General features: G+C 34.9%; 2 protein-coding genes across 9 annotated transcripts; both read right to left on the reverse strand.

Moving 5' to 3' along the window:
- Positions 1-214: 214 nt before the first annotated feature.
- LOC122032261 (lipid droplet phospholipase 1-like) lies at positions 215-5,834 on the reverse strand. Of its 6 annotated transcripts, none has more exons than XM_042591537.1 (11): positions 5,445-5,831; positions 4,638-4,705; positions 3,787-3,857; positions 3,498-3,588; positions 3,319-3,425; positions 2,407-2,567; positions 2,256-2,311; positions 2,081-2,133; positions 1,881-2,010; positions 746-843; positions 215-494 (listed from the first exon to the last, which is right to left on the reverse strand). In XM_042591537.1, exons 1-11 carry the CDS (start codon positions 5,651-5,653, stop codon positions 423-425), a joined length of 1,116 nt encoding a protein of 371 aa, XP_042447471.1. In that variant the 5' UTR covers positions 5,654-5,831; the 3' UTR covers positions 215-422. The 6 variants fall into 6 exon arrangements, with proteins under 6 accessions (XP_042447471.1, XP_042447472.1, XP_042447473.1 ...); XM_042591538.1 differs by adding an exon at positions 5,053-5,318 and having other exon boundaries at positions 3,319-3,588; positions 5,445-5,580; XM_042591539.1 differs by adding an exon at positions 5,053-5,318 and having other exon boundaries at positions 3,319-3,588; positions 5,400-5,539.
- Positions 5,835-8,342: 2,508 nt separating this feature from the next.
- LOC122031859 (homeobox protein knotted-1-like 6) lies at positions 8,343-13,377 on the reverse strand. 3 transcript variants are annotated; one of them, XM_042591047.1, is made up of 6 exons: positions 12,788-13,377; positions 12,562-12,684; positions 12,301-12,442; positions 8,862-9,112; positions 8,571-8,783; positions 8,343-8,498 (listed from the first exon to the last, which is right to left on the reverse strand). In XM_042591047.1, exons 1-5 carry the CDS (start codon positions 13,160-13,162, stop codon positions 8,604-8,606), a joined length of 1,071 nt encoding a protein of 356 aa, XP_042446981.1. In that variant the 5' UTR covers positions 13,163-13,377; the 3' UTR covers positions 8,343-8,498; positions 8,571-8,603. The 3 variants fall into 3 exon arrangements, with proteins under 3 accessions (XP_042446981.1, XP_042446982.1, XP_042446980.1); XM_042591048.1 differs by having other exon boundaries at positions 8,343-8,783; positions 8,862-9,082; positions 12,788-13,376; XM_042591046.1 differs by having other exon boundaries at positions 8,343-8,783; positions 12,788-13,376.
- Between the last annotated feature and the right edge of the window lie 1,786 nt (positions 13,378-15,163).

Below are 15,163 nucleotides of genomic sequence, written 5' to 3' on the forward strand. Positions count from 1 at the left end.
AACCAATTTGCAATTTTGCATCAAGTGGAATATAAGGCCTGGTACGATGTCAACTTGGCCTCTCATTTTCGTTTTATTTTTGCTGGTTGAGCTGAACATTGCTGGCTGGTATTCCCATAATAGGTGAATATAAATTACATAAACATTGTATAAAAATTTGGGGTAAAATTATCTTGATGTTCAAATTACTCATGACCATAACGACACAAGAACATTTATGAAGAGCTTAGCTGCAGGGATTGCATCAAAGGTTGAGAAAATAATTTACCAGACCTTGCAAAGCCTGCTCCCTCCACTATTTTCCACAAAGTGATGTTGCGAAAGGTCAATTGGCCAAAAAAAAAGAGAACTGATAATGCTACGGTTCTGACAGATGAAAACTAAGATTGCTCAATGGCCAATTGTATAATTGTCGAAGCCAACTACAAGAGAAAATTATCGATCATGTGGAATATAACATCTGAACCATCTGAATTTATCAAGTAGGTCTTCACCTGTAGCAAATATAGTAATTTTGCATTTGTCAGTTTTCCAAACTAAGTCGTCTGTTACTTGTGTTCATGTGGATTATGAAAACTTAGAAAATTTTGCATTTGTGAATAATATTATGAATATCACAGAAAATCTCCAGTCTACATTCAATAAAAGAGACAATATTTATCGCCATTTATCTTCTTTATGTATGAAGTGAATAAATCTTAATTCTAGATATGTGATAGTGACAATTGACAAGGCATTTGGGTACCTGTATGGTACTGTGAGCAAAAAACCTCTGTTTACTTCCACGGAAGCTAACATCTACTCTTTCCCAAGGAACTCTATTCAAACCATCAATCATTGCATCTGAAAAGTTTTAAGTAATGCCAATAAATGAATATCAGAAACCTGAGGAGAGGGTATTTGGATGACAGAAAACAGCAACTAACGACGTTCATAATTTTGAAGCATGATTTTGTAAATGTACTACTATAAGGCCATCACTGTGCAGACAAAAATTAAGTACAACATTATTCAGGAAAGTTCGCATGACAATTTTAGGTCTTAATGCTTGTACCTTAAGAGATCTAGATTAAATGTAAACCCTGCTTTCTTTAATCAAAGCAACTAATGCCCATGATTAACTAAGAGATCATATCCTTCTACTTTTGTGGCTACTTTCAAAGCAAATGATTGTTTTTAGTTGCATGTTTAATGTTACAAGACAGACAATTTCCATATTGACAGTGCATTAAGAAGCTACACATGAGCATATTCAGTTGTATGTAGGAAACCAATTCTTTCACCAAATCCATTCATCTAAAGATTTCAAAATTCTGATATACATTGGTGGGATTCCTTCTTCAATCAAAGGGATGAAAAGTTTTGGAGGGGATGTCGTTTCATGGTTTAGAATTCTATGATTCTGTCGTATTGCTTTGATATTGTATACCTGTGAGTCATGATTATTTGATGGAATTTTAAGGTTTTTGCCACAGTATTGTTAGAAACTAGGACATTCTATGTTCCATTATCTTTATGGTTGAAAAGACATTGTGTCACACCTTTTGCATTGCTTGAACATTTTTTTAATTGTCATATAAAGAATATGTAAGCAACTTATAATTAGGATAAGTCAGAATATGCATGCTATTTGGTGCGGATTTAACTTGAATGTTATCTTGCTGATGAGCTCTATATAAGATCATCTCTTAGCAATCCACAGGTCATTTGGACCACTTTTGATTACCTTAAGATAAGTTCTTTGGTCTCAGTCTTATATTCAACCATAATTCGCTCTAACTTCTCTACATTAGGAGAGTATCAACATTGCTATTAATTGGATAAAAAATTAAATCCAATGAAATAAAAAAAATATTAAAAAGTAATAATTAGTGACGAACCTTCCATATCATTAATAGTCCTCAATTCTTTGGTGGTTGCCAGAAAATCCATCTTAGGGGTATCAAAAGTTGTCGGTTTTTCGACATAAACAATGTGTGGATATTGGCTATTTTTCATGAAATCTTGGCGCTTCAGCAAGGACACACAATTAGATCTGACCAAATCATATCAGCAATACAGATAACAATATAATGTTTACCTTAGGAAGCTCATGTTGACGCCGTATTGATGATGTCTTCCTTCCAACGATGACTAAAGTTGAGTTAAGCATTTCTCAAATATACACATTAGAAAGTATGCGCTAATGTTATAGATCAATCACGGTAGCAATTGAGGTTAAACAAATTATACTACTGGATGGAAGAAGTGGATACAGTCAAAGCAAACATTCGAGTATGCAACGCGGCGCTTAAAAGATTGCAAAGCAGACCTGGATATTAATACACAATTTAATTATTGAGATTTTAATTCTTAACAGGGAGGGGAGAGACTTAATGTTTTTGGTTCTAGTTAAGCAAAGCTCACATGAATTGAAGATTTCCACAGTCATTGACCATCTGAACCAGAAGAGGAAGTTTTCCATCATCTTGGTCTCTTAAAAATTGATGCTTTCCAGATCTTCCAAGAATCCAACAGGTTCGGTATGCCCACTTTTCTAACTTATAGGAACCTTGAAGGATTGGAATCTGAAAATTTCAAGCAATCATCACTTGGAAAAGTGCATCATCTAACCACAAATTACTCTCCCGTTGATAAATAGGGAAACCTACCATTGGCCTTACAAGTTGTTCTGCAGTTCTTTATATTCAGCCGAGATTTCCCTTTTAATATTGATCAATTATATCAAGTACTTTAGAAAAAGAAAGGAAAACAAAAGAATGGAATGAATAATTAGGTAGCTAATGAAGAATTGAATATGACATTGAACAAACAAGAAGAGATTGCTTATCTAGCCAGTTAATCAATTCAGATGTTTATAAAATTGGTATGTCAATATTATCTAGATATCTTACACAAAAAGAAACTGATTTGGTTAGTACAAATAATCTCATGTTAGAACTTTAGTCTGATTCTTTATCTTTGAAGATTTTCAACGTTCTCAGAATTGTTTCATTCAAGTTTCAGCATAAACAACAAGTGTTTGAAATGTACCAAATTTTCTCAGCTGACCAGAAACAGATATCAATAAAATTAGTCAATCAACTCAAATCATTTGTGTGCTTAGCCTATATAAAGAACTGCAAAGCTTGTGAGAATTGGAAGCCAAAATAACTACTATCACAGGTTAGTTGAATTAAATGGAAACAAAGTCGATATAAAATATCTGGCAACCATATGACACAACTTGGATGATCAAAAGAAAATCAATTCTTACTTAATCAAGTCAGATCATCCACTTAACACCTGAACAAAAATTTAGGTACTAAAGGAAATCACCTGTTTGTGAAATCTTAACCCAAGATGAGGCGTTGCAAAAGTGATAAAATTGATTGGCTCAAGTCCAGCAATCTTGCCATCAATTTTTTCATCCACAGACTTCACTCCTGCAGGATGATATTCAGATGTACCATGTTTTTCTGGACTAAATTTTGGTACTGCACTCTCACATAATATACCAATTGCATATCTTGCAACCAAACCCCCAAGTGAGTGCCCCACAAATGATATCTTTTGAAGAAAAGGCTTGCTAGCAACTATTGACATAACCTGATATAAAAACTTGCTAGTTGTTGAAATAGAAACTTTATAGTAGAAATACAACTAATGACAGATAATCTTGCAAATTTTGAAATAAATCTTCTTTTAGATAACGAGGTGATTGATATTTAGGCTCCCTTTTAGTAACTGAGCAGCATAGACTAATAATGGTGGTATCTATTATACAAGGAAAAAGGGAGGGACAACCTCTTTTGCTAATCGTTCTCCCATTACATCAACTCCATGGAAAGTCAATGTTGAGTAGTTAGATTCACTGCCTGCAGAAGAGTGACGTAATGATTGGATTACACATAACAAAAAAAATGAGCCCTTGAATTATTTCTAATGTATATCTCTATCAAGAGAAAGGCACATGTTCTTGTGTAATTAAACAATAATAGGCAATCAATTTTGGCCAAATCAATGATCATTCATGATGGAAAAGGTTACCTACCTGATCTCTAATTATCAAGAATTATATATTTTTAATCATATCTTGCCCTGACTATTATAGCTGTTAGCCGCCTAAATAACTTGTTTGCAAAGGAATTATCTCAGTAACAGTTGCATGAATTCAAACAATATTTCTCTAAAAGATTGTTGATTCTCTCCCTCATTTGATGAGGATTTCCAATTTCTTTCTTGCCTGATTTGGATCACTTGTTTCACAGATATATAACTAATTTTAAATTCTTGGTTTTTAGATGTTAAAAATTGTACATAATCATCAATAATACAAAGAGCTGAAGATTTATAGTATCTCCATGAAATCATGCATACCTACCCTCTCAAGCATACAATCCCCGTTAACTACTATTTTATACACATCATCAGGCAATATACACAATTCTGGAGGTTTTAAACACGTTCCATCCATTCTTCAACGGAAAATTATATACTACCAAAGCAAATAATAAAAGATGGTGAACCCCAATGATATAGTTGTATATTGAAACTAGTGTTTAATCACCTAGTCTAAAGGACTTGCATTTATATGATAATTTGAAATTCAGCTCTTGTCATTCCAAATTTAGGACACAGAAGGAAAAACTACTCACAGTGCACCATAATATTCTCTGGGTGTCTTTTCCCGAATTGTTTGGCAGCATACTTCCAATCTGCAGCACTGCAAGGAAAAGACGAGTATGTCAGATGAAAATTACACGCAAACTGTGTTTCAACATTCAATAAACGAGCATCAGATATCAAATATCAAGCAAGCCAATAGTTCTGACTAGAGATGAACGTCAAACTCTAGGGTCCGCATGGATCACTAAAATCCGTCTTTCATCATATAGCGCGAACTGCAATTTTCACTGCCCCCTCCCCTCATTTTTCCTTTTTTTTTTTGCATGTTTGAACTTTCAATTATGCCAATAAGATTTTGTAAAATTTGTCATATGAGAAATGATAGCTTAAGGAGTAAAATTTTTTTTGAAGCTTAAAAAAAACTGCACGGGGAGGGGGCAGTGCCTGTGGGGATAACCGGAATGGACTAATAGCAATTGGACGTCATCTGCACCGAGTCCGAACCGCTAGATGGAACCCATCTCTGTGAGGCCGACAAAACGGTATTTTGCTTTTACCAGTTCGGGCACACTGATTGCAGCTGAAGCGGCCTCGTGTGATAGAGCTCTCCTCCCGAATTATTCACGATAACATCAGACAGAAACGCACGTCAATTCATTCCTCAACTCAAGCACAAACGATAGCGTGAGGTGGCGTGCACTAAAACGCCCCTGTGAAAGCAGCGCCCAAGACAACAAAATTAAAAGAGAAAGCAAAGCAAAGAAACAAATTCGTTCGGCACAAGGGAAAACCAGGATAAGAAATGATGGCGATCGGCGTCTCCAGGAGAAACACACCTTCCGACGATGCCATTGACCATCACCACCAGATGCGTCGGGAGTGGACGATTTTCTTCTACCCGTCCATCCTGCACGGGAGGCGCGGCTGCTCGATCCCGGGACGATTTGAGGAAAGTAGGCCAACGGAGGTAAGACCGCGACCGCAGCCTCTTTCCTCTCTGCTTTCCCCCATTTCCGCTCTCCGCATCCGACCTGACTTGCGCCATCTTTGCCGATTTCTCCGTTATCGTTCACGAACTGGATCAAATTCGCCGATATCCGGTGCCGAGGTCTTCGGCGATTTGATCTCGATCTGCTTCGCTGTTATATCGCGCCCGGTGCTTCGCGAAACCTGTTCTGTTCGAGTGTTCTTGCAGAAGCGAGCAGCATATCCCCTGTTTAGATTAAGACAGAGTGTCACACTGTCACTTCTCCAACCGTGCCTTCCCACTGCATGTCCAATTGACGCTTGACACGTGCTCCACTCCTTGTCAGTTTCGGAAGATTAGCCAGCCCCAAGTTTAGTGTTTACCAAATAGCATATTCTTTTCTAAAGTACCAAACAGCGTGCTATACTTGATATTTACCCAATAAGATACATCCTTTTTCAAAATATTTTTTCATTAAAAACATTTAAAAATTCACCAACTGCGGCTATCTCTTATTTATAAGACCTAATTAATAACACAATAATACCTCTTTTTCAAAAAAAAAATGTCTTTTATAAAAAATTATTTAGACCTCTGACCGATCAAGCTAGAAGTTTCAAAATTTATCTTTTTATAAATAATTATTAGGTCTTATAACTAAGTTTCTTTTGCAGTATATTCATGTAATATGTTACACTTAACTAATATATCCATTTTTTTCAATGGACTTAGCGATATGAAAATTTTTGATGAACATTAAATAGGGCATGGTTTAGAGATAATCAATTGGACCGATGAAACCGTTTAAATAGAAATTGAATAAATTGATTTTTTAATTTAATTAAATTTATTGAACTTTTTAATAAAAATCAAATAAATCTAACTAATAAAATATCAATTAATTCATTAAAAAAATAAAATAATCATTTTTGATAAATTAATTGATTATTTTTTATCAATCAAATAATTGATAGTCCAACCGAATAATCTATTGTTAAACAATCTCTTTGATTTTTTAAGTCTAACTCTTACTCTCTTAGTGATGATTTTCATTTTTGATTTAATTGGTGTTATCGAATTTGAACTTTTAAAATTGAGAAAGAATTGATTTCATCAAAAAAATCAATATTTAAAAAATAAAATTTACAATTAATTGAATCCAACTTTTTAACTTTAGTTGATTACAATTTAATCAACTTTTACTTTTACTCGCCCCTAAAACAAATATGACCATTTAAAAAATAAATAAAAAATTAAAATTTGAATCGAATGAATATTTTATAAATCAATATAAAATAAATAAATAAATAAATAAGAAATATTATAGTTGTTTGAATTCATCAAGAAAAATAAATTCATATTTCTCCATAAAAATTGTCAAATCCCAACTAGAGTTAATAAATATGTTAATAACAGAATTGATCCAAATTGAATAAATTAAATTTTTTTCGAACAACCAAACCAACTGAACAATAAAACATCGATTAATTCAGTTAATAATTGAATCAATTGATTTTTTTCTTCACCGTATGATAATCAACTGATTATGTACCACAAGTTGAACAGTCAAATATAGAGCATTCTCTCAAATATAAAGTATTCTGTTTGGTTTTTGAAGTCTATCAGTTAACTGTCATTTCAATCAACTATTAAAAACTGACAATCAACTTATAATATCGATTTATTCGGTTTAATCAAAATTAGACTTTTAAAATCAAGACGGTACCAATTTGATCAAAATAAAAGTAAATAAATTTACAAATTAATGGAACTGAACTTGATTCCTCACTCCTTCCCTACCTTCACCTCTGCTCTTTTGACCATGCATCATTCCGCTGTTGCCTCCCCGCCTCCGCGGCCACTCCGCTCTTCTGCGTGTGCCTCCTTGTGCTACACTTCCAGCTTCTATGTTAGAACTACAGACCACCTCTACTACCTCCACCTGTGCTACTTTCACCTCCCTCTTTCTTCCATTGTTGCTCGACTATTGCTTCTAATATTAGAACTACTAGAGATGATCAAGATGCTAGGAGAACTATGTTAGTTTTTCAAGAAATGCAAAATAAAATAGTTCATCTGACAGAAGAAAGTGAGAAGTTAAGACCAACTGATTGAACTAAGAAAACGAGAGAATTTCTAAAGAAACTGAAATTAGCAGTCTATTAAAAGATTAGTTGTGCCCCCAGCACTTCCGTTAATTCGTCTCAAGATCAACACGAAGGAGGTAAATCACGGACGACTACTAGCTTGTGGAATAATCACTAGCACATGTCCATTAAAAGATTAGTGTGTATTGAGATGGAGGTCAAGGTAAGCAAAATATTGGTTAAATCAAATTAATAGATTGAACCCATCAAAATTAAAAGTTGAATTTAGTTAATTCGGGATTTTTTTTTAAATTTTGGATCTTATGAAAGTGTCGGTGCATGTGCCAATCCTTCATTTGTAATTTTGGGTCTTTTGAAAGTGCATGATACATAGGTTTGCTTATAGCAATCAAACTCTTCTTTGTCTTTGTGAAAGTGTAAATAATTTTTGGTCTTGTAATTATTTATATAAGCATGCATGAAAGTACATGTTCAATCTTAGTGAAAAAAAATTAGATAATTAGTCTATTAACTATAATTAAAGATTCATTTAAAGGTATGCAATCTATAAATAATGTCTCGAGTTTAAAAGAGTTAACATCGAACAAAACATTCTGAATTGATAAAATAAAGAATATTGGACCGTGCCCAACTCAGTAACTCACATGATTCCTTCATAGTTAATAAAATTTGCGAGGTATTAAATAATTATACGAACAGAGTATTTTCTTTTACAACACCATAAATAGACGTAGCCACGAGTAGCAGAGTGTACAGCACCCGGCACAATGCAATTAATAATAATACAGACGACGGCTTACAGGCTTATTGTTAACCTGCCCAAATAAATATAATTATATGACTCGCTTAGGACGAGGTCTAATTAGGTTGTAGGTACCATAGCTGACCTCAATTCAAGGTCCGAGACGACAGAGTTCCTCTCACATGAAGTACTGCCCGTCCATGTACAAAGCAGCGTTTGGAGCATGATAGCCATCCATCACCACGAACTGCATGTCCTCCGAAGGCTTCCAATGCCTCTTCCTTTGATTTATGAACCAGTTGTTGATCTGCTTCAAGTCGAGCCCCGTTGATTCCGCCAGGGCCACTTTCTGCGTCTCCTGTTCATTCGTCATTAACCATGCATAATTCAAACATGTTCACTTGCAGCCGCCTCTCTGTTCAAACGTGTTACTTACAGAAGGGTATGGCCATTTGTAATGAAGTTCCCACCAGTTGAGCAGCTGCTGCCGTGCATCCTTCGGGAGCTTGCCTTTCTTCTTCTTCTTGGACAGCTCTTGCCTCAAGCTGCTCAGATAGCCACTGTACTTTTTCAGGAGTTGGTGCTTCAGCTCGCGGTCTTCGACGGATGCGTCCAGCTCTGGGAGTTCGGTTTCGCCTCCGCTTCCATCTTGATCGTCTTCAGAAGAGCAAATCCCAAACTTATCATCTGTGTAATTATTAGTATCCCAAATGGTGAACCCAAAGATATGTAAAAGAAAGAACTAATGTATGTGTGGAGAATAGAACTCATTGACCACATGGTTTGTTAATGGCGGATGCTGAATTAAAGTAATATGCTAGCTCCAACACAGAGCTAAAGGAGTCATGACCAAATCGAACTCTGTAAATTACTTTCAAATTATTGGAAAGTTAAAAATTATTTACTAGTCTCCATAATGAAACTAAAGGTATGATAAGGAATATTACAAATCTACATGCTAGATAATTTATGTTGAAATTTAGAAATCTAAACAAGTGAAATGCATAAAAAGATATAAAAAAAGCTGGTTAATCACATGTAGATTCCTTTTAATACTGAAGTCAACTAGTAACATGTATTAATTGTTGATTACCAACGCAAGTAAACTCCTTGGTATTCAACCATTCTTGATTGCAAGAAGAACTAAATTAGATTGAATATGGATAGGTTTATATAACAAGAATTGAATTTTGGAATTTAATGTATCAACAGCCATCATACATATTGAGTACATACATATAATATACATATGGTCAAGATAAATAAACTATAGAAAGGAGAAATGATTATATAAAAGTGTATATATATTTTGTAAATTTAGGTTACTAGCAAAAAATCATTATAACAACATATTCACATATTAAGTGCAATAATTTTGATTTTTGTCATTAAAAAAAAGTATGGTCCAATTACACAGCAAGAAATCTGTTATTAATTATTCAAATATATTGCAATTTAAAATACTTTTGGCATTAATGGATGTTTTTTAATAAAAAACCAGTGTTCAGTGTTCAGTGTTCAATGTTAGTGTTGAGCAATCAGTTCAAATTCAAACCAACCAAATCGATTTAACAAATCAAATTGTTTTGGAACTAACCAAACCAACTTGAACTTTTCAACACAAACTGAACAAACCAAATAAATAGAAATATCGGTTAATTCAATTTTCAATTAAATTAGCCAAACTTTATATATTTCTATCTAATTTTAACTTTCTATTTGGTTAATTCAGAATTAGGAACTTAGGTATCCTGATTTAAGAATTTTATTATAAGATCTGACTTATTCGGTTTAGCCAAATTAGAAGTTTTATAACTAAACAGAATTAACCCAAATAGCATATATATTTTTTTAAAAAAATCTAAAATAATGGACAGAACTTTTAAATCCAGTCAATTTAATCAATGAATTCGGTTTAACCAAGCTTTTACTCACCACGGGTTGTATTAATTAAAACATTTCATCCAAAAAACTACTTAATCAAGAGTTTTCTATAGAAAGAAGCATGAGCATATAAAAAAAAAATGCAATAAACATAAAAAAAACATCATTCCGTCAAAAAAAAAATTATTATCTTGACCATAAAACAATAACAACGATTAAAAATAAAAGCCTAAAGATAGACTATATACTTTCAAGGAATAGAGAGACATACATACGCTCATTAAACTTAGCTAAGAATGTCAAATTGAGTTTAACTATTGCAAAATACTAGATTTGATAATTAATCATGGATATAGATTTGTTAATTAATCATATCCATAATAATTTCTTCATTTCCTTTAATTAAATGAATATAGATTTGATAAACATTGATATTTTAGACTACAACAACACTAAATAGAATTCATGATTCCCACCTTTTTCGATTCTACCATATAACAAATATCAAAGGACATAATTGTTAAAGTAAATAAGATTTATTTAAAATGGATCATGAAAAAGAAAAACCTGACTTTTATCGCAATAAAACAAATGAGAGAATTGATCTTGGATCAAATATAAAACTCCATATCAATTTCCATATATCTAGTTGATGTTATGATATTGACATGCGTGATAATTAAATTGCTTTAATTAATTAATTTTATATATATATATATATATATAATGAAGTGCATTGAATAATGTTGACTTAAGCTGAACAAAAATCTTCACCGGTAAAAAATATTCCATGAACATCCATATAGAAACCAGCTACTTTAGTTGCGCTAAAGTCTTACAATAATTTCAATCCATAACTCATAAAATCATTCTTCATTCTCGTGGTTCAATGTTTCCGATCTTGTAGATTTAGCCAAATTTCAGCCAGAATTCATTACACTTAGTTAAAATCAAGAAATTAAAGAAGTGGCTCGCCAATGTTTAAAGGAATTTGCTATAAAGTTTAACATCGAATTAATAAACAGATTTGGAATTTCACTAAAACATCTGACTGTGTTGGATATAGACAATCGACTTTTTACTATAACGTGCTGTCGCTCAAACGTAGGACGGATTCCTGAGAAGAAAAGCCGTAGGGCGACAGACAATAATACAAATAAAAAGGCGGGGGGAAATTGAAAGCGTGACAACATGAGCATCCTATGCTCCCTGCGAATACGAGATATCCAAAATGAGGAGGGGGAGACCGAGGGTGAGAGAACAAATTATGTGAGAAATATTTAAATAGTAAAAATAATAACAATGTTGGTTAAGAACATGGGGAATGATTAATCGATTATTCTCGAGGTAGAGGGAGTCAAGGCGCATGTTCTCCTTGGAACCCTAAGAACACAAAAAGCTACTAGCTTTATGTCAGGCTTCTTCCTACTTGTATAGTTAAGAGGGGGGGCCGCGCACACTAACAAGCGAGGCGTCGGAGTGTGGAAGAGGAACGGTTTTAAGCAATAACTAAGCGAGAACTCTGAGATGGCTAGAGTACCCAACGAAGCCTCGTAAAACTAAACCCTATAGATATATATAAATATAACCACAAGCTACTTTCCCATACTCAACCGGAACATCAACTATCTAAATAGTGACGACACATTCGGCTGGAAAGTGGTGGTAATTGATTAACGATAGGTGTACGTGATGATGGTGGTAGCAGTAGAAGAAGAAACTGGTAGGGTGTGAGCGTGTTTGAGCAACTAATAATTAATTAATTAATTAATTAATTATAGGGGGGAGTCGATCGAGCCGGCCACGGAAGATCTTTCGTCTCAGCTTTGCGTGAAAGAAGGGATTCTTCTCGTAAAAATGCACGTACTTCGCCTTCTGACATACGGCAGTTGCAGTGCGCGCATCTCCATCGCCTCCCTTCCTAGCTCTCTTCGCCCTTTCGAATCCATGGATAACTACGAATGATCATAATAGATAACTTAAGAAGCTACCTGCCGTCAAGATGCGAAGGGAGGCATCGGAGAGGGAGAGAGAGTTGAGCTGCGACTCGACCCTGCGGAAGAACTCCATGGCCTCCTGTAACGGCCTCGTCAGCTCCTCCCTGTATTTGACCAGCATCTCGTGGTAGGCCTCCTAACAACGGCACAACACAATTTAGATATATAGATATAGATATTACATGTGGAGATGAAGAAAACAAGTCGATTTCCAAAAATGGAGGGTTCGGTTGGGGTGTTGGATAATCAGGGCACCATGAACTGGTCGAGCTCGGGGTCGGTGGGAGGGTCCTGGCAGATCAAGCTCGCCCGCTGCCGCATTTCCAACTCTTGCGCTACGGCAGAGAGCCGGTCTACCACTTCCGGCGGCGCTCCGATCTGAAAAAATAATTATAAGAATAATTAATTAATTAAGCACGGGATATATAAAGTAATTAAGAAAGGTAGCTAGCCGAGCTAGATCAGTGAGCGAGAGCGGTGCCTTTTGGCAGTCGATGTAGGCGGCGAGGAGGCTGGAGTACTGGGGGTGGGAGATAATCTTGGCCTTGATGGCGTCGACGTCGGAGGTGGGAGGAAAATGGGAGGAGGAGGCTCCGCCGAGGCCGACCTCGTGCTTACCCTGCTGAAAGAGAAGTGAGGCGGAGGAGTTTTGGCGGCCGGCGAGGAGGGCAGCGGTGGGGATGCCGCAGCCGCCGGCCTTGTCGAATATGGAAGCATGAGCGGCGGCTCCGGAAGTAGGTGGAGGATGTGGAGCCGCAGCGACCATTGCAGCGTCATGATCAGTCGCGGGTTTGGATGCTGTGGAACACACGATGCCTCCCCATAGATTGCTCCCCAGCTGAGAGAACTCCTCCATTAGCTAGTTTAATTAGTCCTTCCCCAAAAAGGAGTGGTAGTGTAGTACAACTATTTGGGTTAGGTTTCTGATACTAAAGCGAGGAGGGCAAAGCGAACGGTGAGATGGAGGGAGAAAGAAGGGGAGCAGCAAACCCTAGAAGGGGGTGGGGAAAGGTTAGAGAGTGGGCAAAAGACCAGGAGAGAGAGAGAAAGCGTGATGGAGGGGTCGGCCTACGTCAAATCATGGAGTGATTAATGTATTTATAGATTTGCAGTAATTGATTAAGCACGTAACGCAGATATGATGAACCCTAATAACAACGTCGCAACATTATCAATCGATAATGGAAGTCCCCGCGATCGATCCTTAATCGCAAGTGACAATTAATTCAAGTTAGTGTTCCGGTGTGATTGATCTTCAGAGACTGCTTCTACATGCTGTTCTTTTGTTCTTCGTTGGGACGCGCGTTATTTACGTACCCTGAAAATTTTCCGGCGTGGGGCCGACGTGTCAAGCCAGACGACACTCATGTGCTTTGGAACTTGGGCAGCGGTAACTTGAGTCGAACAACCTTTACAAATTGCATCACGTCTTTTATTCTTTTATTTATATATATATATATGGAACATCACCTTCTTAAATGTGTTTATTACTTTATGAATGTTCGGTTGTGCTACGTAACCTAGATTCTTATACTTTGTCTTGTAATTACGGCTTAATCATCATGAACTTTTAGTTTAAAGTTCAATAAATCAAAACTCAATGAAAACGACGACTCTAATATAATTTCTTAGATCATGATGATTTTCTAACTCTTGCACAATTAATTAAACTAGCAAATACCTCATTCTATTATATTTTGGTTGTGCATGGTTGCAAATGGACCAGGTATTTAGAAATACTTTATGACCTTGAATATCTGATTGTTGAATATTTTTCCATATCATAGGATTTCTGCTCTCATGCGTTGTTGTAAAAAAAAGAGGAAAGTGTCATCCATTTTTTAACTTTTTAAACCCTAGCTATAAAGGAAGCACGATCCATGTCTACATGGTAGATTAAGTTACGGGTAGCCAAGTTGTTTATGTGCCTGAATTCAAATCATGTCATTCACTGTTATATCAAATATGCTTCTTTCAATTACTAAGTGTTTTATTTGATTGACACTTTGAAACAAATGATTAAATTGATTGATGATGTCAATACATAATATGTTAAAAATATGAAAAGTAATATATCTCCACTCTCTTAATTTGCTCCACTAAACAACTTTATATAATATTTCATGTCTATCTTACATTAAATCAATCTGTTTGATATAAGTACAACATGCTAAGTTTTGATCACATTGGAAGAGCTATCAAAAGTAAATTGGCAAAAACTTCCAATCCGTAAAGTTATTCCACTTTCCAAGTGATTTTTTTTTTTTTTATAGGAGGGACATAGATTAGATATTTCTCTGATTTAGGGTTTAGGGCCATAAAAGTATATATATATATATATATATATATATATATATATATATATATATATATATATATACTTTTTGTTCAGATTCAATAAAATTAAAATTTTAATAACTTTTAATCCATTTTTAATTTTTTATATTGTATAATAAAGTAAATATTTTACCTCTTTTCTTCCAAAAAAAAAAGTAAATGGACAATATTCTATATTATTTTTCTGTGTTTTTTTCTCTTTCTATTTATTTGTTTAACTATTTTGCAGAATAAAAATAATATAAGATATATTAATTCTCTAATGGACTCAGTGATATCAATAGCAATATATACCCATCTTAATTATGTTCCAAAATTTGAAATGGAATGATACATTTTGAATAACACTATCAATAATTCTCGCAGATGTTTTGTTAAGGGAGTACAACTGAGAGGTGTAATTATATATGTTGTCAGTAGAAGTCCAAGTTGAAGTAAGGCTAAACCCTACTGAAGAAATACTCATGGAGAACAGGAAGCTAGCTAGCTATCTACGAGATGGGAATAAAGTTGAAAACAT

The sequence above is a fragment of the Zingiber officinale genome, chromosome 11A, assembly GCF_018446385.1.
Source record: "Zingiber officinale cultivar Zhangliang chromosome 11A, Zo_v1.1, whole genome shotgun sequence".
NCBI classification, from domain to species: Eukaryota; Viridiplantae; Streptophyta; class Magnoliopsida; order Zingiberales; family Zingiberaceae; genus Zingiber; species Zingiber officinale.